The 23317-nt window shown below is 51.5% G+C and overlaps 4 protein-coding genes across 4 annotated transcripts; all 4 read left to right on the forward strand.

The window, feature by feature from the left end:
* Positions 1-1996: 1996 nt before the first annotated feature.
* Positions 1997-3742, forward strand: MYCGRDRAFT_69881 (uncharacterized protein; the record flags this gene model as incomplete). The annotated part of the gene is made up of 5 exons (XM_003853803.1): positions 1997-2450; positions 2514-2594; positions 2649-2712; positions 2804-3399; positions 3515-3742. The coding sequence occupies 5 exons, from the start codon at positions 2034-2036 to the stop codon at positions 3590-3592; spliced, it is 1236 nt and encodes a 411-aa protein (XP_003853851.1).
* A 1083-nt stretch (positions 3743-4825) lies between these two features.
* MYCGRDRAFT_85217 (uncharacterized protein) lies at positions 4826-8447 on the forward strand (the record flags this gene model as incomplete). The annotated part of the gene is made up of 6 exons (XM_003853804.1): positions 4826-5043; positions 5093-5756; positions 5811-8074; positions 8128-8187; positions 8259-8283; positions 8334-8447. 6 exons carry the CDS (start codon positions 4826-4828, stop codon positions 8445-8447), a joined length of 3345 nt encoding a protein of 1114 aa, XP_003853852.1.
* A 914-nt stretch (positions 8448-9361) lies between these two features.
* On the forward strand, positions 9362-11022 carry MYCGRDRAFT_56782 (carbamoyl-phosphate synthase (glutamine-hydrolyzing); the record flags this gene model as incomplete). Its single annotated transcript, XM_003853805.1, has 2 exons — positions 9362-9455; positions 9564-11022. The coding sequence occupies one exon, from the start codon at positions 9662-9664 to the stop codon at positions 11018-11020; it is 1359 nt and encodes a 452-aa protein (XP_003853853.1).
* A 775-nt stretch (positions 11023-11797) lies between these two features.
* On the forward strand, positions 11798-13043 carry MYCGRDRAFT_39330 (uncharacterized protein; the record flags this gene model as incomplete). Its single annotated transcript, XM_003853806.1, has 3 exons — positions 11798-12007; positions 12088-12636; positions 12684-13043. Coding segments are annotated over 3 exons (1119 nt in total), but the record flags the coding sequence as incomplete, so codon positions are not given.
* Between the last annotated feature and the right edge of the window lie 10274 nt (positions 13044-23317).

Here is a 23317-nt window from a genome sequence, read left to right on the forward strand (position 1 = left end):
AACGGCAGAAGCTCGGCCGGACGCCGGGCTGCAGAGCAGTGATATCGATATATTGTAAGATTTCCCCTCCATCCAATCAAGCAAATCCAACCATTTGGCCTCTTCGCAAGAATTGAGCTTGTAGTAATATAACGATCTGGTAGAGGGTTTCTTGGCTCCAAGAGTTTCTTTTGTTGAGTCGTTGGACATGAGGAGCTATCTATATCTATCCTTTTGCTTGCTTGAAAGGAATTCGTTCATGATGTGGCATTCCACTGAAGCATTTCGTTTTGTTTCGGTGATGTGTTCGTTGTTGATGTGGCCAGTGTTCGAGCCCTGGGCTGTGTTTGAGATCCTTTGATTCTGAACTTTTGCATGTGACAGCCGGTGCGTCAGTAGACTTTGTCGTCCCTTGACCCTTCATTCTAGTCTTGTGTATTCAAGTGTTGACCACAAGCAAATCGAAGACATGCGCATCTAACATGACCTCTCCAAGAAACTCGAACCTTATGCATTCTCCTACTGCATCTGCAATTGCCGAGCACCAACTCAAGCGCAAAGCCAAGACAACGCATGTCGCCAGTCCTGGCGACAACCCGAATGCTGCTTTTGCCATGACCAAGTCCATTTCGCCCAAAGGTCTTTCCAGAATCGCCGCAAATGTACGAATAGACTCGAATCGCTCTACCTTCACCCAAGGATCTAGAACCCAAGACGAGCTTAGTGTTGACGACCAGCGCATGCCGCAGGCGGAAGTCGTCAAGCTGGCAAATCAATGGGCGCAAGACGAAGTGAACGGCAACCATAAGCGGTATGGTACTGCGTCGTCAGAGTTCATCGGGGTGTTTGCGGAGATTGTGAAAGCAAATCCCGGCAGGTACGTGTCATCTTTCCAGTATCTTGAAAAGGGGCTAACTCAACGGACAGATATGGCAAGGGTCGAGTCGTGAAGTGGGCCAGCGAAGGATGAGGAGGCCGACAAAGGTGTTGTTCGGAGCCACGCAAGCGATCTGTGTGATTGAGCCTGGTCGTTTATCCCGCTGCAGAATGGCATACCGCTTGCGTGAATCATACCATGGTCAGAGCCACTCCGATCACCTCAACCTTTGTGCAACCTGCAGCGGTGTCTTGACGTACAGCGAGTTCGCGATCTTCCGGCGATAGACTGCGCAATCATTGATTCATCTGCATACATTCCGTCAACGAGCGTCGGGGCTTGACTCAAAGCAAACACAAATACGTTGACCTGAACGCACTGGCTGCCCGTCCGGTCCAACCCAAAAATGCATCACGATTCGTTGATCGTATCGAGCTGTTGGCATATCATGTTCAAACAGCTTGACTCTTTCGATCCATCCTCCGTCTCTGTCAGCAGGGCCATGCAACCATTCAGTCGAAGCCAGGTGCCCGAGCCTTGGAAGCTCGCTGCGTCGCTGTAGACGCACATCTCGTGGCTGTTGGGTGATCTTCGTCTTCCACTCAGACCGCACACTCTCAGCAACCTAAGCCATGATAGGGAACATATCATCTAGCCCTTGTGGATGGCGCGAGGTGGATGCCGATGCCTGACTCCCCTGCTTTCCACGAAATGTGCACCGTGCAGGTCTCACTCGGCTGACTTGGACTGTGCGGATGGAACAGGAGAACGGCGTTGATGGCATTGACGTATTGACGGACGTTGAGATCGTCTGCAATGTCGTACAGCTCATGAGGAATCATGCCGCCGCTGCTGCCGACGTGAGTGGGACGCATCGGCATATTGCCCACTGTAGCGATCGGCCCATGGAGAGAGATATCCCGTACCATCGGGACCATTGACATATGAGTCTTTTCACAGGTTTTCCTTGGGTCCTGGATGACGAAGTGGTTGACGGAGAACGGATGCTGGCCGCTTCTCTTGCTCAGCGAGCCCCACAGAAGCAAGTGCGGGGGCATCACACTCATGTAGCAGCCGCGCCCTACGAGCATTGTTCGTCCACATTCCAGACTTGTTATATACCCTCATCGTCCCCAGTGCGTGAGAAATCGTGTATTTCCTACTTCGCATCGTATACATGGCGCCCAAAATCCTTCGTCTTGCCGTCTCCCAGTCTCGCTCACTCTCCGACCTTCAATCGACGCTCGAATCCCTCCGATCGACCACGCAAACCGCTGCAGCTCAAGGCGTAGACTTGATCCTGTTCCCAGAGGCGTTCCTTGGAGGATATCCGCGAACATGTTCATTCGGTGCTGCAGTCGGAGCGAGGTCTGATGAGGGCAGAGAGCAGTTTCTCCATTATTTCCGGGACTGCGTGGACTTGGGCGATACACCGGCTGGTGCTGGGGATGACTGGCTGGAGAAGAGATTACCTGTTGCAAGAGGAAAAAGTGTGAGAGGTGACGGGACTAGAGAGTTCTTGGAGAAGGTTGCCAGAGATACAGGGGTGTTTGTCTGCACTGGACTTGTGGAGAAGGCAGGTGGGACGTTATATGTAGGCTCAGCATCGAAAGTAATGTCGGCTTACTCGTTCTCTGGAGACTGATCATTGGAGCAGTGTGCGGTAGTGTATGTTTGCCCGAAGCTGGGTGTCCTTGGAAAGCGCAGGAAGGTGATGCCCACTGGCTCCGAGAGACTAGTATGTCCATTGATCGAACTTGCCCTATGCGAGAACTCCAACTAACGTTGCTAGATATGGGGACAAGGCTCTCCTTCGACACTGAAAGCCATTACCACGACGATCAAGAATGTTCAGCGTACGTCTCCATCAGTTTCAAGGCCAGAGGCGTCATCCACGCCATGCACTTTGATCTTGTCATCAGTCGCTGATCGAACCTGCCCTTCTAGTCACCATTGGCTGCGCCATATGCTGGGAGAACATGATGCCACTTCTCCGCCAATCACTGTACGCGCAGAACGTCAATCTCATCATCTCACCTACAGCCGATGCTCGGGACACCTGGTTGCCTCTTGTTCGTACAATCGGCAACGAAGGAAGATGCTTTGTTCTGAGCGCAATCTCGTGCGTCAAGAAGAAGAACCTGCCCGAATGGATCGCGTCTCCGTACAAGGCTGCTGAAGCAAGAGCCGGCTCTAAAGAGGCTGCAGTCGATGGCGTTTCACCTCCTCCTCCAGCGGTCAATGGCTTGAACTCGCCTGTTCGTGGTCGTCGCAGGTCAACTATTACCGTGAAGGAGGAAGGCCACGAACTGGTCTTGCCGAGCGTTGACGAGAACAAGGCCTCGCCTGCCGCTCGGCCCAAAGCTGCCCTTCCATCTTCGTCTTCGTCGTCGTCGGGCGATGAGTTTGCCTGCCGAGGCGGGTCTTGTATCACAGGCCCGAGGGGCGAGGTCGTTGCCGAGCCGTTATGGGAAATCGAAGACGGCGGCCTTGTCATTCGAGATGTCGACTTCGAAGACTGTGAGAGAGGCAGATTAGATCTGGTAAGTCTCCCAAGGGCATGAGGCTTGCGGCGTGCGAGATTGTCGTGGCCTGCGTCAAGTCTGCGTCTGCATCGCCGTGCTGCCCGAGCATCGCTGACCCTTATACCCTTTGTAGGACGTTGCGGGTAGCTATTCGAGGAATGATGCTTTCAAACTCACGGTCGAGGGTCTGGACCTGAACCCGCCGCCATAGAGCAGTCGCTTTGGCCTGGCCTGTCTGGAGGCGAATGTGCAGAACAGGCACGGACGATAGGAGTGGAGTGTGCAGACTGACATCGATGAGCTGTTCTTCGCGACACTCCCATTGAACGCCTCAAGAGTCGTAGAATATCGACGACATCACGGCTCCTTTTGAGCGCATTTCCTGAGTCTGTAGGTGTGTTGCAAGCCTTCCCGGTCCTTGTCATACGTTTCAGCTTGACGTGCCAATGGCAGCCAATGGCGAGCTCAGAATGGCATATACTGCGGATGCACATATCAGGGGCATTGCTGTGTAAGGTACACCGGAGGCAACATTCAGGACATGTTTCGGACTCCACAGCGGGCTCTCCCAAACTCAGCGTTATAGTCATGCATACAGCGGGCAGATCCAAAAAGTCGAGGATTGCACATGGGAGAAAGCAGCCGTCAAGGCTGAACTTTGAAATGCGCCAGTGTGGAGCTTCTGGGGCGGGCGAATTGTGAAACGTGAAGCGAAGCCTCAAGTCCGGGCTGGAGAGAGAAATCCGAACGTCTACTACTCCACTGCGCACTACACTTTGTACCTTCCTTCTCTTCCGCCGAGTATCACCGACCGATTAATGAACCTCGCCATCACCGCCACCATCTCCACCACCCCGTCCCTTCATCACCACCGCCATCACTTGTCGCCGCTGCATCTTCTGCTCTGCCAACCGATCCTCCGCTGCCATCTCTGGTACTGTCTGTAGCTCACAGTTCCAACGAATCATCAGCCTCCACCTCTCCCGTACCACGCCCCTCACTTTGCTGGTACTGTGAGGCTGATGCCGCTTCTTTTGATTTTTCCTGCCGCTACGACTGCCACCGGCTTACGACTCGACGACCTTGTCCTGAAATTCCGCACGAGTTGAGTGCTGAACGACGGGCTGACACCTGAAACGCCATCTCCGACTCCTTCGAACGATAACCCTGCAACCCTTGTATAATCCCACGTGTGCGCCCAATCCCTCTCCCGAAATCGAGGAGCAGGACACGGACGAACTGTTCACGACCGCCATCACACCCGAACGCAAGCAGGTCTTGACGAACAGCACAGTCGCTGAGTGAAAGAGCTGTGTAACGACAAGAGGAAGAACCACGCGCAAGGACGCCAATTTGTTGTACACATAAACCCTTCTATCGCTCCCTTCAAGAGCTCGAGTCAGCGTCCTCTCTCGAAACAGAGAGACAGACGACCTAATCCATAATGGCTCCCACTTCTCGACCCGACTACAACCTCCATCTCGAGGGCCTCCCACAGCTCAACATGCAGACCCGATCCGCCAGCACTTCACAAGCAAATTCTCCCATCGAACCGCCTGCAGGCTCAGGCTTGAGATATCCTTTGGGCAATGGTGCACAAGTTGGATCTGGCAGAACAGGTTCTCCCAGCAAGGAATACGGCAGTCGACTCTTTCCAAAACGGTAAGAATTAACGATGCGACGCAGGCGATGGAGCTGACAAGTTACGCAGTGCACGGGAGATTCAGCAACAGGAAGGTCTCTCGCCGCAGATCTGGGGCCCTCCCACGACCGGCAGTGGCCATTCGACACCCCTCAGAGAGACGATTCCCGAATCACCCAGCAGCGATAATTTTCCCGACTTTGACGCAGCACCGCCATCCAACGGCAGTCCGTCCACGGAGTCTCCATCGAACTCGACACGACGCACAAGAGCTGGTACTGTTCCATCACGGTTTCCTGCAATGGGTACATCCTCAAATTCTGCATCGAAAGCGGGCCGACCGACTCCGTCGAGCGGTCCGTACTCAGGATCCAGCTCGCCGGGACTGTTCGAGCAGCAGGTCGCCGCTGGAGCTGCTCTCAGCAGTAGCAATGCCGCTTTGCTATCACGTCTGAGAGCTGGATCAATGCCACAACGTCCGAACATGCTGGGCACATCCAATCCATTTGGCAATTCGCTTTTTGCAAGTAACTGGATGGCAGGAAGAGAGCGGGCAAGTACCCTGCAGAGTATCCGTTCTTCGGATGGCCCATCGTCTCCCATTGCCTCTCCTGCAGACGGCGACGTCAGAACGTTGGACTACTTGGGCCTGGTCGACAACCCCAATTCTGGACACAATGGCTTGTCTAGGGCGGAAATGGACATGCTTATGAGCCAGTCGGGCATGAATGGTGTTGGAGGCGTCACGATCGCAGATTTGGCTGCACTGAACGCATACAACAATAAGAACACGGCGAATCGCTTCCGCTCGTACTCGGTCAATGCAAAGGAAAAGTATGCAGATGGTGAAGAGGATGAGATGGATCAGTATGAGCAGCTTCAACAACAGCTCTATCCCGGCTCGATGACTCCGACCGATGCAACTGCTGCTGCCCAAGCTGCTGCCATTCATGAAGCGGTTCGACAGCACAATCTCGAGGTGCAGGCATTTGCCAACTTCGCAAGCGCGAACAGACCGAGAGCTCGTACCGCCGGAGTCCTGGACTCGCCATCGTCTCGAGTCCTACGCAATTATGCACCCACTGCATCTCGCATGGAGAACAGCATCACAGCGGCCGACTTGCAAAGCAACGATGGCTCGGAATATGGTAATTTGGCGACCGCTGTGCAGAACATGAACCTCAACAACAAGAAGGTGTCCTATGAAGGTGGCTTAGACGCTGGAAGTTTGGAAACTCCAACTCGCTCACTGTGGCTTGGAAACATCCCCTCGTCTACCACTGTCTCCTCTCTGAACGCCATTTTCGGCCAGTTCGGCCCAATCGAATTTGCCAGGGTGCTGACCCACAAGAGCTGTGGCTTTGTGAACTTTGAGAGCCTGCAGAGTGCCGTCGCCGCCAAGGGGCAGTGCAATGGCAAGGAGATCTTCCCCGGATGTGGGCCCGTTAGGATCGGGTTCGCAAAGGAACAGAGCGCCTCCAACACGCCTGGAGCCAATGGAATATATCCTTCGCCAAGTCCGGATCCGTTCGTATCGAAGAGTCGCGCAGATAACAGTCAGGCTTCAGCAGGCGCGCAGGCTGGTGGAAACATCAATGCCGAGACCGCCGCCGCTGCACTTGCGACTCCGAATCTGCTGGAGTCGAAAGATGAGATCTCCAACATCGTCCAACAGTTTGGTGCTACCCAAGAAGACCAAACTCGAATGATAGCGGCCTTGGAGACTGCAATGAATTGGGATCAGTATCTGCCAGAAATCCCGCCGATGCAGGAGCCGAGTCATAGCAGAGTCCACGATGCTCCACGTCTGCGCGAGATCCGCAAGCGTATCGACAATAACTCGTGTAGCCCGACGGAGATTGAGAGCATTGCCATGGAAATGCTGCCCGAAATCGCTGAGCTTGCATCGGACTATCTGGGCAACACTGTCGTGCAGAAGCTCTTTGAGCACTGTTCCGAAGAGACCAAGGAGGCGATGCTAGGTGAAATCGCACCGCACCTGGCAGAGATTGGCGTTCACAAGAACGGAACCTGGGCTGCGCAGAAAATCATCGATGTCGCCCGAACTCCAAACCAGATGACGATGATCGTGGATGCCCTAAAACCTCATGCTGTCAACCTCTTCCTCGACCAGTACGGCAACTACGTGATGCAGTGTTGCTTGCGATTCCAGGCTCCAATCAACAACTTCATCTTTGATACGATGCTGAGCAAGCTCTGGGACTCTGCTCAGGGTCGATTTGGTGCTCGGGCAATGCGTGCGTGTCTTGAGAGCCACTTCGCGACCAATGACCAGAAGCGACTCATGGCAGCCGCCATCGCTTTGCACGGCGCTCAACTTGCTACAAACTCGAACGGTGCCCTTCTCCTGACCTGGTTTCTGGATACCTGCACGTTCCCTCGCCGTCGCTCGGTCCTCGCGCCACGACTTATCCCTCACCTGGTTCATCTATGCACGCACAAGGTCGCCTACTTGACCGTCCTCAAGGTCATCAACCAACGTAACGAGACCGACGCCCGCGATAGCATTCTTCGCGCCCTATTTTTTGACGAACAGACCCTCACCGACATTATTAGCGACCATGGGTGCGGCGCGACCCTTATCTTTAAAGTATTGACCACCCCATTCCTCGACGAAGGCGTCCGTCCGGAGTGCGTGGAGAATGTTCGAAACGTCCTCCTTCGCATGAAGGCCACCCCATCTCAAGGCTACAAGCGTCTTATGGATGAAGTCGGCCTCTCGACTCGACACGGCGGTACACCTGATGGAGCTCGCTCCAACTCGAAGTCCCGGCAGTCCAACGGCTACCATCATACCAACCAGGGTCCGGTTTATGACAATCTGTCCCACCAAGCTAATGGCTACCCTCGCGGCTCTCCTTACCTCTCGCAGACTGACCCTTCTGCGCTCTCCCGCTCCATCAGCATGGACTCGAACTCCTTCGATCCCTACCTCCAACAATACACTCACCATCAATCGCCGGCGCTTTCTACTCCCGGCCTTTCTCCCATCAACCCTCTGCAATATCAACAAGCACTCCTCGCACAACAGTCTCAGCTCCAATCTCATCAGCAACACCTCAACCATCACCAACGCCCTCCAGCCTTCTACCCATCACCCGGGCTCACGCCTGTAAACGCGATGAACGGCATGTCGAACTACGGTCCTCAATCCCTTCCGCCGCAACCTGGTACTCCCGGCGGCGGAATGGGATACCATGCCTCGCCAATGCAGTTGCAAATGCAGATGCAAGGCATGGGTATGAATGGATTCCAGGGCGGTCCAGCTGGGTTCGGTCAGATGGGCCAGTACGGCGGTGCGCCTGGATTCGGCATGCCGCCACCACCACAACCGCAATTCTACGCGCAGCAGGGAAAGACAAATGGTGGCGGTGGCGGAAGGCGCGGAAGAGGTGGAAACTGAGAGATGATTAGCGACGAGTCGGAGCAGCAAACAACACATCTGATCTACTTCACAGAGGGAATGATGCGATGCAATCACGAATGCCATCGCCATTGCCTTTGGCACGCGCGCGAGGAGTCCGGGTCTGACATGGAATCAGTTACATTAGCGATATGAACCAACCACAAAACGACTTGCAGGCAGGCTGCTTTGCTGGGTACGAAAGCATGGGACGAGGGGAGGGTAAAGCATTCTTTTTGTATTCATAGAGTGGGCACGAAAACGCGGATATGTTCGACTTGTGAGGATTATCTCTTGTATTGTGTAACTTTGATGAGGGACTGTTCTGTTTTGGCCTACATTGCTCTCCTCTTTCAATCTTCCTCGATGTGGCCTTGCCTCCATGGCAGAAAAGCCTATGGGAAGCGTCGGCGCACCAATTCGCAAAAGGTAGGATATTCGATCGATTGTTCGGCAGGACATACAATTTGATAGCGATGGAAGGAGATTAACATTGTCACTCAGATGTGGGCTTCACTCACAGCAGGATACATTATTTTCAGAGTACAAAGAACCGCTCCAGACGCTTCGACAAGACGTCTCGCCGGCGTGCTTTTATTCTACAATAATAGAGAATCCGAGTTCACGGTCTAGACATCTTACATCGGTCTCCCGGCATCCCATTATCGAAAAGTTGTGAATCCTTATCAGTAGACGCCATGGTATGGCCAGGCCAATAGAGTTGGAGGCATTGGAGGAAAAAATTGGTCTGGGTCGCCCGGTGCGATTTCGGAGGTGAATTGCCCTGGCTGCTGTGATGAGTCTGACTTGACACGCCCTGCCTCTTCGAGATCCACCTCTCAAGAACTTTCACAACCCTACCACCTCTCAACCCACAGGCCCGCATTACATTACAGCTCCGACTTCTCACTGGATCTCGTCCACATCCCTCTTACAACAACATCACACATATCACGGGCGACTCACACGACTTCATGTCGACAGCCCCTACACTCTTCACCTCGCAAGGTATGACGCAGACCGCCTTCCCTTCCGCCCGCGATAACACAATCTATGCCTCAATCTCCGGGTCCATTGCGTGGCGACGACAAAATCATTTGCTAATGCTTGCTCTAGACTACATCAGTGACCACTTGTGGAAGGCCTCAGTGAACTAAAAGCTACTTCGAGCCCTTCGCAGGGGATCCAATCAATTCAACAATCCAACAACCACCATGGCCACCGCTATTCTATCCCGAACCTTGAAGCCGTCTTTCAAGACCGCCTTCTCCAGGTCCACCAACCAGATCCGATGCAATGCCACCGTCGCTCCCGGCATGCCACGAGTGCCAGCGGCTGCTCCCTCCACTCGCTCGACCAAGCCATCGTACGAGCGTGCCACTTTCACCATTCGAGATGGTCCGATTTTCCACGGAAAGAGCTTCGGTGCGAGGACCAACATCAGTGGCGAGGCTGTCTTCACGACCTCGCTCGTGGGATACCCGGAGTCGATGACCGACCCTTCATACCGTGGACAAATTCTCGTCTTCACTCAGCCTCTGATCGGCAACTATGGAGTGCCGTCCAATGCCCGTGACGAGTACGGTTTGCTCAAATACTTTGAGAGTCCAAACATTCAGGCATGTGCCATTGTGGTGGCGGACGCCGCACTGCAGTACTCGCACTGGACTGCAGTCGAGAGCTTGTCGGAGTGGTGCGCTCGCGAGGGCGTGCCGGCGATTACCGGAGTGGACACTCGTGCCATTGTCACCCATCTTCGTGAGGAGGGATCCTCGCTTGGAAAGATCACCATTGGCGAGGAGTACGATGCTGACGAGGACGAGGCCTACGAAGACCCAGCTAATGTCAACCTGGTCCGCAAGGTGTCCACCAAGGCTCCCTTCCATGTGCCGTCTCCCAATGGCAATGCTCACGTTGCCTTGATCGACTGCGGTGTCAAGGAGAACATCATTCGCTCAATCGTCAGCCGTGGCGCCAGTGTGACTTGCCTACCATACGATTATCCAATCCACAAGTCTGCCCACCACTTTGACGGTGTCTTCATCTCCAACGGACCCGGAGATCCCACCCACTGCCGAAGCACCAGTGACAACCTTCGCACGCTCATGAACACCAGCCAGATCCCAATCATGGGAATCTGCCTCGGTCATCAGCTGCTCGCGATCGCAGCCGGAGCTGGCACGACCAAGATGAAGTACGGCAACCGTGCCCACAACATTCCCGCGCTGGACCTCAGCACTGGCAAGTGCCACATCACCAGCCAGAACCACGGTTATGCTGTTGATGCCACAACCCTTCCCAACGACTTCAAGGAATACTTCACGAACTTGAACGACGGCTCCAACGAGGGCATGATTCACAAGTCCCGCCCGATCTTCAGCACACAGTTCCATCCGGAGGCCAAGGGTGGTCCATTGGACAGCAGCTACCTTTTCGATGCGTACTTGGAGAGTGTGAAGAAGTACAAGGCCAGCCAGGACGTGCTCAAGGGCGGTGCCGACAGCAAGCCCAGCCCACTTCTGGTGGATTTGCTGGCGAAGGAGAGAGTGGGTGTTGCTCCAGGGCAGAGCTGAATGATGACTTGAGGGCGAATCGGTCTCACAAATGTCATCTTTACGGGTCAATTTTGGATTTCTTTACGAATACTAGCGTTGCGTCTTTAGACAAAGTTCGTGCGATAAATACTAGCGAATATGAGCTGTCGACCGGTCAAAAGTCCCGTGCGCGTGGTCAACGCCACGACCAGGATAACCCCTCAGGAAGTTGGTGAATCTTGAGTGACGCAGTGTACCAGGTCATTATTGTCCTCCGAAAACCGAACAGCACTTGAGGCTGGTCTGCATTGTCAAGCCGGCGACATGCTCTCATCATCGGCAGCCGGTACGCTTTATAATTAAGCTCATCAAGATTCGACGCCTCCGAGGCTTAGCATGTCGTACAATGTCGTACCCCTCGGAGGATTCGCGACTTGCACCGCCTTCACAGACCCCTGTTTCTCTACTCACTGGCATTCCCATACTTTATCTTCCTTGAAACAGGATTCCATTGCTCTGACACTTGCGACTTTACATCTTTCTTTCACTCCACCATTTCGCCAGGCCTACACATAGCACGGATCTGACGCGAGCTTCACCGAGATATCGAGATCTATCATAGACGAATCGAGCATCCCGAGAGAGCAGCGAACCGAGAAAGCAATCGCGACAAAGACGACGCACGAGAGCAGTCGCGCATGGAGTCCACGAGCCGAGCACGATAACCCGCGTCGCAAGACACCCCACGAAAGAAATTCACCTCAGCCAACGTGACAGTCGACAGCGGGTTTGTGGACTGTAGGAAGAGAAGCAATAATGTCATGCAACACGACGCTGGAGGACTTGCACATCATCGAAGAGCCGCTATGGAAGGACTTTACATTTCACCACTTGGGTCTGGCATTGGGCGCGGTCTTTGGCCTGCTATCGGTCATAATATCACTGTGTTTGATCGCTCAGCATGCGCTGCATTACTCGAAACCGACGGAGCAACGCCATATTATTCGCATACTGTTCATGATACCGGTATGTTGAATCGGAGCGTGGAATGGCTTCTTTCGCAGGGGCTCGTTTGGTAGGGCGTACTGACCATGCGATCAATACAGGTCTACAGCGTTGTTAGCTTCCTGAGTTTCCTCTTCTACAGGAAGGCGATATATTTCCAAGTGATGCGAGACTGCTACGAAGCATTTGCGATATCGAGCTTCTTCGCTCTGCTATGCCATTACATCGCTCCGGATCTCCATGAGCAGAAGATGTACTTCCGAACGGTCACGCCACAGAACTGGTTCTGGAAGGCATTTTGGTTGCAGTCTTGTACCGGAGGTGAGAACAAAGGTCCGTTTCGGAGACCGAGGAGCGGTCTAACATGGTTCAACGTCATCTGGGTTGGCATCTTCCAGTACTGCTTCATACGAGTATTCTTCACGATTGTCTCCGTCATCTCTGAAGCGTTTGGACGATACTGCGAGGCTTCTCTCCATCCGGCCTTCGCGCATATTTGGACCATGGTCTTTGAGAGTATTTCGGTTACGATCGCGATGTTTATGGTCGTCCAGTTCTACATCCAACTCAAGCCCGACCTGGCCGAACACAAGCCGGGCATCAAGGTCGTGTCCATCAAGCTGGTCATCTTCTTCTCCTTTTGGCAGACGGTACGTTTTCAAGACTACTCAATACGACTGCTCGCTGACTGTCGCAGATAATAATATCATTCCTATCGTCATCCAAAGGACCGCTACAGCCGACGAAGCAGCTTGCCTATCAAGACATCAAGATTGGGATACCATCCGTCTTGCTGATCATTGAGATGGCCTTGTTCTCGGTGTTGCACGTCTTCGCCTACCCCTGGAAGCCATACAGCAAAAAGCATGCATCGAAGGATGATCTCACGCCGTTGGACTCCGACCGCACCGAACCGGCGCTGGAGTACTACGGAGGCTTCATGGGCATCCGAGCAATTACGGATGCATTCAACCCATGGGATATTGTAACATCGAGCGCTCGAGGATTTCGATGGCTGTTCGTCGGGAGCAGAGTCCGACACCGCGATACGAGTTACTTCCCTACAAAGCCTGATCTCGGCGAAACCAGCTATACGAATCCTTCCGCAGCGAACCCGGCTGCGACAGAACTGAGGCCTTCTGCGGACAGCCATCGGCGAACAGGAACACTGGGCGAGGACGATATGGCCGGCCTCCTCCGCAACTCCCAGAGTCTCACCGACAACAGTCCGCCTCGAGCGTACAACCATTCCGACGCGCCTCCCTACGATCATCACAGCCTCAGGCCGAGCGGTCCTAGCTATCCCGGTCGCGCCGCCTCTCCCCACCGAGAGGACGGCCATCCTCCGCCAACCTATTACCCTATGCCCGACTCAGGTTTCCACCCCGGTATGGGACCTCCGCCCGGCTCTGCCATACCCGTTGGTCTCAGCGGCGAGGTGCATCCCATTCATCGAGGTGTGACGCCCACCGTACCTCAAGGTCAAGGCTGGAATCCTTGGAACGGAGTGGATTTAGGAGATGAAAGACCACAAGCGCATCGAAGAGGTGACTCGTGGGACTCGATGAAAATGTAACGCTGGGATGACTTGACGAATTGTTATGCTTTGACGAGTTGCAGGTTTCGGATTCGTGTTATGATACCAGAGTTGCGCATGGGATTAATCTTGTTCTTGAACGAAGTAACGACCAATTCGACACATTATTGACTTGATTAATTCTTCTCTGAGCCCAAGCAGCAGGTTTGACAGGTCACGACTTTAAGGCAGAGCAACAGGGCAACGTCTTACGTCTCAAGTACGCCTCGGAGCATGATCTGACTTACTGCCTATGGATTGCATGTTGGAACAGCGCTTACTGTCGAGAACTCAATCGATGCCCTTTTCCAGCATGTATCAATGATTTTTTTGAAGTCGAATTGGCTCGGGCATGCTGATTTCTGTGCGTTGGACATGACCTGATATTCGACCTGGAATTTGGCGGTGTAATGTCGTTATCTCGGTCGAGCTGACATGAAAGAGGTTAGAAAGCACAAAGGTCGTTGAGCCGGTCATTTGGCATGCGGAAAAGTTGACAAGGGAATTTCAGACCATGACCTGCAGCACACAGTACATGAGCTGACGTTCCGAGATCGATCTGGGTCGGCCGATACAACGAGCTCGGTGGATGTTGCACAATAAGAGCGAGAAGCACAAGTCCGGGAGCCAGTCGGTGGTCGGATATGAAGCTCGAGTTTGGTACAAAGTGGACTTTGTGCTGAAAAAGATGGAACTCCGGTTTTGACACAATTATGGCTGGTAAGCACAGATCCGCGGATTCGCCGATGGTGACAAATGAAGACTGTCGTCACTGTCCACTGTCCAGAAGAGACATCCCTGTAGACAGATCATTTGGGATCCCCTGCCATGTTGTCGTAATAAGAGGGTCTTGAGTCTGGAGCAGAAACCTGGGCTTTTAGTCGGGGATGATTGATGACGGCAGAAGCCACATCTTTCATGCCGTCCAGTCTCAGTTGCTGCGGACCTGACGATTTGATCATCGTCTCCGGTCAACGGGGAAGATGCCAGGCCGTAGGCAAATATGAGCGTGCCTGGATCCGTTCACTCCATGGGCCGCGGGCATGATGCTGTCTCCTTTGATTACCATCCGCTGAAGAGAGCTTGCAGTCCAGCGGTGTCAAGCTCCGAGCATGAGTCCGTCAAAGCCCCGTGGCCTCGACGACAGCTCTAGCGTGCGAGCATCTCTGGCATTGATTTTGCGTTTGCCAATACGAGATGTACAATGAAGTGGAAGCAGGCGGCCGGTTGCTAGATGCCGTGATCGTCATGGGAGCTTTTATGCTTAAGACACGGGACAAGTGATGCCGTACGTATGCACGTATCGCGAGGTGCAGGTGTTGACGAAGTAGTGTGTAGCAGATGTCGCAGAGTAGCTGAACGATGTGACAACAATTCACTTGTCAGGAGCCGGCGTTCCTGAGGTGCGAGTCGTGGTGTGCCTAATGCTGAAACATGCACATGGCGTACGCTGGGACGTTGCTTGCCCAGGTGGGTGGCCATGCTCGTATTGCTGTGTTCAATGAAATTGTGAGAAGCTTGCACGCGGCTATCTCATGTGGATCAGAACCGCTCTAGGCACTTATATTCTCGCCTTAGGCTCGAATGTGCTCCGCACGTGACAGGCAAGCCTGTCGCCTTCGGCGATAGGCTTCTATACTAGACCCCTTCGGGGCTAGCGCCCCTTTCGGGGCAAACCTATTCCCCTTCGGGGCAAGATTGTTTATATTTAAGGGCTCTATAATAATTCTAGCTAATAGGAGCAACAGGAGGAGGAAAGTGCCTAGAGGGTCTAAGCTAGTTTCTATACCTTTCTATAGGGAGAGCGCGATATTTTTACGTAAGGAAATATAAGACTCCCTCTGTTCTGTCTAGTATTAAATATCCTATAGTAGAATCTACTATACACTATTAATCCCCCGAACTCTATGTATATACGCGTTTTTCTCCCCCGAAACCGACTAAAAACTATACTAAATACGTCCGGTCGGCCTAATACGCCTTATCCTAGTAGCGAGCTTACTATATACGCTAATTCCGACTTCGTTTCCCCTAACGCTACCCCTCGGCCTAGCAGGAGGCCTAGCAAGCCCTTATCTGCTGCTTCTACCTAGTCGTCCTCCGATAGGGACCTCGACAGCGACCTCGATAGCGATATACCTAACCCTAACGAAACCCTCCGGTCCTTTAGTGCGAGCCGGCGGATAGGACGTGTAACTACTAGCAAGCGCGATAAGGTCCTATAGCGACTACGAGACTGTCGCCTATTAGTGCCTAAGTTCGTCGAGTCTTAGATCGCAAAGGATAGCCAGAAGGCTGCGAGGGCATAGTTATTATTAATTAAAGAGAGGATTCGAGTCGCGGGTCGGCGGTTTAAAAGGCTCTAGGGAAAGGGTGTAATTAAGAAGGAGCTTAATGCATTAATAAAGTATGTCCCTATACTTAGGAGGTTTAGCGGCCCTAAGCCCTTAAGCTAGGCTAAAGTAAGCGAGCCTACTCCTTCGGGGCAGCATACACAGGGAGCTAGTAAGGGCAGTTGTAGTGTATATGTCTAGCTATATGTAGAGGACGGCAGTAAAGAGGATAAGAATACATAGCCGGAGGCTAGCTCTAACACTTAGGGGGTAATACTTATAGTAGCGGGTATAGCTTCGGGGCAGATAGGTATAGCTTCGGGGCAAATAGAGGGTAGTCTATTAGGACAGTCCGGTTTAGCTAGTAGTAACGGGGATAATTCGGAGCGGTCGGACGGCGAGGACGACGAGATGCGTCGGTACGCACAGCCCTACGCCTTCGTAGAGGTATACGCTTTAATACGGCGCCTCGCCCTAACGTAGCATAAACTGCTATCGGGGCTGCTCCGTAACCCTCGCAGCTCTCGCAAGAGCGCAGAGCGCTATAAGAGGGAACTAGATCGCCGGATCTTTATGTTTAGTGCGAACGTTCTCTATTCGCAGTATCGTAACAAGTCTAACTAGCTTGCTCGTGTTATAGGTAATTACCTTACCCTTAATAGCCTTAACTGTAGGGCGCTAGATGTGCTCGCGGGACAGGGCTTCGTATCCGGCTATTCTACTATTAACTAGGACCTCTACAATTACGCTAGGAGGCAGAAGGTACGGTTACCTATTACAGTGTATCCTGTTTCTGCGCTAACCGCTTTAGTAAGAACTTATCCGTCTTTCTCGCATTTTAAATACATTTATTATATACAATAACATAAACTTTATAGACAGGGTTTAAGACTCTTCCGTGTCGACCGGGGACGTTATAAGGAACCTTACTACCGCGTTAATAATTAAGAGCGACCACATCCCCGAGGGCGGACTTACACAGGATATGTTTATGCCCTATACGGGTTTAAAACTAAAGGATGTATTTAACTCCCTACCGCTCTGCCCCTGTAATAAGTACGCCTAACGACTATCTATATATTATATGCATTCCGCTATAATAGCACAGTTTAGGGTCGACATTAAGCACCTAAGTAGTAACGACTTCGTCTGCGAACGGACGAAGTAGCCCGGGATTAGTAAGCTTCCGCCGAACGTATGCAGATATTACCCTATCGGGGCAATCTTCTAGAACGAGGGTATTATTAACGGCACCGCCGTAGTATACAAGGACATCTAGATTAACAAGTTTAAGTTCGTAATAGATAATCCGATGTTCCGCAACCGCTTATAGCTAGTATACAGGGATTAATTAACTGCTATGCGCATCCGTAGTGTTAAGTAGGAGTCGCGAGAGGCAAACTAAGCCTTCGATCGCTGCGAATAGCTTATCGGGCCCTCTTCCTTCTTCTATACTGCTATAAACCTCTACTTTACCGTTAGCAAGCTCTTTTAGTCGTACTAGCCTAGCAGCATAGCTAACTTGCACTCCGTCTAGGGTAACATTAACTAGTTCGGGGTTACTAACCTGCCTAAGAAGAAGTCGCCGTACTAGAAGCTGCGGCTAGTAGTACTCTAGGGCTATTAGGCTCGCGTTGTGTAGCTGTTCGTATTAGCTCTGCGGCGTAGGAAGTTAATTAGCTCGTATAGGAGCAATTATGCTAGACTTACTAATATTAATATCGTGCGAGAGGCTCTGCAGCACTTTTCGCCTAGGAAATACGTGTCTATTCTGTCTAACATATACTAGCAGATTCTAGCACTAGAGGCGTAGTTAGTGTAAGGAAATAACCTAGACCTAGTGCGATTTAGCCCCGAAAGTAACTAGCCTAGCCCCGAAGCTACCCCTAATAATACGAATACTCGCAGCTCTACTATACTTGCGTTAACTCGACGCATGCACATTACCGAGCTCTAGATAACGCTCCGTTAGGCTACCCGCCGCATAGATATTAGACATATTAACTAGTGTCTCGAACAATTGGCTATTATATTCTTCGGGGCTAGCTAGAGTAATTACGGCAGAGAGATATTATACTTCCGGTAGCTCCTCTTAAACTCGGCCCTAGTGCTTTAGCAGGCGTTATTAGCTTGTAGCTTCGTAAACATAGCTAGTCGGTATAGCAAAGGGCTCGTAGTTAACGAGCTGCTAGAGCTTAAGAATAGGCGGTATTAGAATAAGATAAAGGCCTACAAGAACTTAACACACGGCGTCGACGCTATATTTATTAAAGTCGCTCTCTCTACGAAAGCTACTACGAAGCAGCATGCATTACTTAAAGAGGAGTTCGGCATAAAGAACTTAGGAGGGCATTTATATAAGGACACTAGTTATAATACATAGGGTCTAGTACAGAAGCTCCTTAGGGGTTTTGCAGCCCCTCCGAAAATAGGCTTTACTACCTATAGCACTGTTAACAAGACGAGTATCCGTAACCCGTATGTTAATAGACGCAACCTAATTAGAGCTTAGATCGATAAGTTTAATGCTAAACACGTCGAGCGGCGGTATATTGTTTGTTTGTTTGTTTGTTTGTTTGTTCCATTTACGTCCTTTCGGAGTCCAAGACTATGTAGGACGGCCTTGCAAGCAAGGCAGTAGATCTATTTACAATTAAATTCTTTCGGTATTCTTTAACCTTAGGGAAAACCCCGTGCCTAAGGTAGGACCTATAAGCAGAATCTGCCGAAGGACTTCAAAACAGCGCAAGACAAAGGAAATCAAACGAGTGTCGTTGTCTGCAGCCGGGGCTGCAGAATTTTCGCGCTAAGCTTTTGTAGAATTTTTAGCGGATCCTTCCGCTGTGTCGTTGTCTGCATCCGGGGCTGCAGAATTTTCGCGCTAAGCTTTTTGTAGAATTTTTAGCGGATCCTTCCGCTTCGCATATACGCTGCGAATTCGAAAGAGATACAGCGCAAGGCGCAAAAAGCAGCTGTCTAACTCGCTGCCTTCTCTTGTCCTTAATATGCCTTTGTAGAACTATATGCCGCCTTCTAGCGCATATAGCTACGTAGGTTAATCGCAGAGTTGTAGATTCCACCGAGTTCTAGCTCTTTAAAGTGCATGTATACTTCCTTCAAGGGCGACGAAGTCTCTAGAGAAGGGACATACGATTTCGATTCGGATTTCGAGGAGGTGCGCGTATAGGGCAGAGTGGACTGCTTCTTTCTTCTTCTCGTTCGTAGCGTAGAGAGCTGTTCGTTCGAATCGTACTGTCGTTCTGTAGCTTGTATCTTCGAGGGGAGGCGTGCCTCTAGGTCGTGTTGTTGTTGTAAGGGAAGAGGGATCGACGGCCTCTCCAATCCTCCGGAGGAAACTTGGCTCTGCAACGACAGTATCGTCGCAGGTTCGTAGCCGGCACCACGTACAGGTGTTCCTCGTCGCCGACGAGCGGCGGTATATAAGGGTTGCTGCGGCACCTAAAGTCGCCCTACGCTATAATACAGACGGGCTAGAGGTTAATCTATTAGCCTCTTATAACATTAGTAAGGGTAGCATGGACGACAAGGAGGTCCTGCTGCTTAATCCTAAGCTATACTAGACGATAGGACCTATATTTACGCATTTTGTTTAAATTAATCTCTGTTAGGGCTATTGCTATGCTTGTTCTCGGTCTAAATTAACGCTTTTAGCAGTGCTTGTTAGTAATATAGTCTTAGTCTATTTGTTGTTTGTTTTGTTGTTTGTTTGTTCCATTTACGTCCTTTCGGAGTCCAAGACTATGTAGGACGGCCTTGCGCGCAAGGCAGTAGATCTATTTACAATCAAATTCTTTCAGTATTCTTTGACCTTAGGGGAAAACCCCGTGCCTAAGGTAGAATCTGCAAAGCAGAATCTACCGAAGGACTTTAAAAGCAGCGCAAAACAAAGGAAATCCAACGAGTGTCGTGTAGCCGGGGCTGCAGAATTTTCGCGTGTCGTTGTCTGCAGCTAGGGCTGCAGAATTTTCGCGCTAAGCTTTTTGTAGAATTTTCAGCGGATCCTTCCGCTTCGCACGCACGCTGCGAATTCGAAAAAGAGAGAGAGGAATGCCGTACAAAATGCCGTACAAAAGCAGCTGTCTAACTCGCTGCCTTCTCTTGTCCTTAATACGCCTTTGTAGAACTATATGCCGCTTCCAAACGCATATAGCTACGCAGGTTAATCGCAGAGTTGTAGATTCTACCGACTGTTCTAGCTCTTTAAAGTGCTTCGGTTCGGATTTCGAGGAGGTGCGCGTATAGGGCAGAGTAGACTGCTTCTTTTTCTTCTTCTTCTTCTTCTTGTTCGTAGCGTAGAGGGCTATTCGTTCGAATCGTACTGTTGTTCTATGCTTGTATTTCGAGGCGGATTTCGAGAAGGATTTCGGCCGGATTCGAGAGGCGGATTTCGAGAAGGATTTCGGGCGGATTCGAGAGGTTTTCGAGGAGGTTTCTTCTAGACTGTCTTAGTTTCCCTTCCGAGGAAGGTACTTACGACGGCCACCGCGTGAAGGTGCAGTCTGTTCGGCCGTCTAGTCTTAGTCTAAACAACGCTAGCCCTGCCTATTAAAAACTAATTCTGGCTGTCGGGGCTAACATAGTATCTATCGGGGCTAAACTAGCACAATTATCTCGCTAAAACCGACGATCCGCGCTCGTCCTACTGCTAAGGACACTGCGTATTGTCCTTCTTCCCGCCGCTACCGCCGCCGTCGCTACCGCTGCCGTCCTTCTTCCCGCTGCTACCGCCGTCGCCCTTCTTCTCGCTGCTACTACCGCTACCCTTCTTGCCGAACAATTCGGATAGCTGCTGCTTCTTGCTAGCCGACAGCTCCTTCTTACTGTCGTCCTTCTTACTCGCATCCTTCTTGCTCGCATCCTTCTTACTCGCATCCTTCTTGCTCGCATCCTTCTTGTTAGAGTCCTTACTAGAGTCCTTGTTAGAGTCCTTGTTAGAGTCCTTGTTAGAGTCCTTCTTGCTAGAGCTGCTACTAGCGTTCCTACCGCCTCTACTGTTCCTACCGCCTCTACTGTTCCTACCCGTGTTCCTACCGTTGCCTCTACTGCGGCGACCCGGAGCCTAGCGCCCGTAGTACTAAAGGCGCGCCCTCTGCATGCCGTTGCGAAGTAGGAAGTTACGTATACCGATCTCTATAGCGTAGTCTACGACGACGTTAGTTAGCGGTAGCCCGCGGGGCATAGCGTTAGCGGCACCGTTAGCGAAGAACGACTACTAGCCGAGCTGGATTAGTAACTTATGCTCTATGTTGCCGTTGTTCTCGCGGACCTGCTGTAGCTGCTCCTCCTACGTCTTGCGGTTAGTAGCGCCCTTAGTCTTCTTAGAGGAAGCCTACTAGCTAATAGTCTTACGTATCTTATATACGTACTCCTACTAAGTAGTTAAGAGCTTCTTCTGCTCCTCGGCTAGCTTAGCGACCTTCTCCTTACTCGTATTATTAGCCTTCGCCTTTTCTAGCTCCTTAGTAGTATAGAGAGTATGCTAGCGGAGGACTTCGAGTACGTTATATACGCGGTTAAAGATAGTAGTGCTACTATTCTAGAACCTGCCCGAGCCCTACGTCTTAGTAACTAGGGTGTACTGCTTCTTACGTCCGGTTTTCTAGCTACAGTTGTCGTAGCCCTTCTGTTTCGGGGTACTGCCGTTACTACCGAACGTATTACTATAGCAGAACTTATTAGGGCGTGCTAGCTTATTCCTCTCGCAGATAAGCTTTAGGCACTCTGTGCAGATCGTGCTATTACTAGACTAGACTTCCGGGATGTACTAAAGGCCCTCTAGCATGTCGTTAAGGCAGCGGTCGATATTATTAGTTAGAACCGAGTCGATGTCCGCAGAAGCGATAGAGAGGGTTATTAAATTGTCCGAGTCGTAGCGTATTATACTGCCGGAACCGCTTCGGGGCATTATGCTGCCAGAGCCGCTTCGGGGTAGGTCGCCGTAGTTGCTACTAAGTTGCTGTGTCCGCGAGCTACTAGCAGTGCGACTATATCCCCTCCTAAGCGTCCTAGGTAAGCCTACTAGTAAGCCTAGAGAAAGCGAAGTATCCGGAAGGAAGCTACTACTACTACTACTACTACAACTAAGGGCCGCGCCCTTAACGGCGTCGAACAACCGAACTCTAAGGACTAACGTCTCGGAACTACCGCTACCCTGCTCGTTGCTAGCCCGGATAGGCCTAGAAGAAGTCGGCTTACCCGGCGTATTAGGGATACGAGGGTTCCTACTAGTTAATATAGGATCGTAGTATCCTCGAATTAGGTCGTATGCGGTATTCCTAGGGTCGATTCCTACAAAGGTTACTGCCCTATCCGGGTGTTAAAAGGTTACGTACGGTTCCGGGGGTCGGCTAGGGGCTAACCGAGGCGGAGCGCGAGGTGCACCTAAGAAGGTTCGGCGCATACGATTAAAGCCCGTGCCGCCGAGGTTAAGGCTACTAACGTTAGGCATGTCGGGGATAGCTGTAGCAGGAGGGGAGGTAGCTAGTAGTATAGTAGCTAGCGGTATAGTAGCTGGCGGTGCACGTGCGGACGGAGTTAGAGTAGATAGTAGACAAGTATCCGTGCGTAGGGTGCTCGGAACCTTAGAGATGTTGCCTATTAGGGAGAAAGGGTTGCTAAGTAAAGGGGCCGCTAAAGGGGCGACAGAAGGAGCTATAATAAGAGGAGGGTTAGTATCGGGGCTGCGCTAGATGCTATCGGGGTAACTTACTCCGGCTACGAATCCGCTCGCGCTCGCTCTCTACGATTATGCGCTCGGTGTTATCTGGCGATTAGTACATCGACGAGCGTATTAGTAGCCTCGACGAAGGACTAAACCTACGTAGGGCATCCCTCGCATTCTCTACCGCTATACTAGTATATCGCTGCCTCGTACTACGCTCTTCTTCCCTGTTCCGTATGCTACGCTCGTAGTGCTAGTAGTAAGTAGGACCGGGCGTACTAAAGGGATTGCCTATTACGCCTCGTAGAGAGGATTCTATCCTACTTTATAGTCTGCGCTAGTTATTGTTATTATTATTCTCCTCGTCCTTCTCCTTCTACTTGTCCTTGTTAGACTTGTCGTTAGGTAGCGCTATAGCGCTAGCGCTAGCAGTAGGTATTGTTAATAAAGTGGAAGAAGGAGAAAGAAGGGTAAAGAAGGTTGTAGATAAGGAAGGAAGTAGATGTCGAAGGAAGTAGATGTCGAAGGAAGTAGATGTCGAAGTAGATGTAGAAGAGAAGGAAAGGAAGAGGTAGGGGCGTTTATAAACTACTAGCAGCTCGTCGTCGCCGGCACAATTAAAGGAAAGAGGGCGGCGATTATTTACCTACGAATTTATATACACTAGCACATGCACAGGCATATATATACCGGATTACCCTCGTGCGACAATACTATAATTACGCAGCGTGCATATGCGG

Source organism: Zymoseptoria tritici, chromosome 3 (assembly GCF_000219625.1).
Source record: "Zymoseptoria tritici IPO323 chromosome 3, whole genome shotgun sequence".
NCBI classification, from domain to species: domain Eukaryota; kingdom Fungi; phylum Ascomycota; class Dothideomycetes; order Mycosphaerellales; family Mycosphaerellaceae; genus Zymoseptoria; species Zymoseptoria tritici.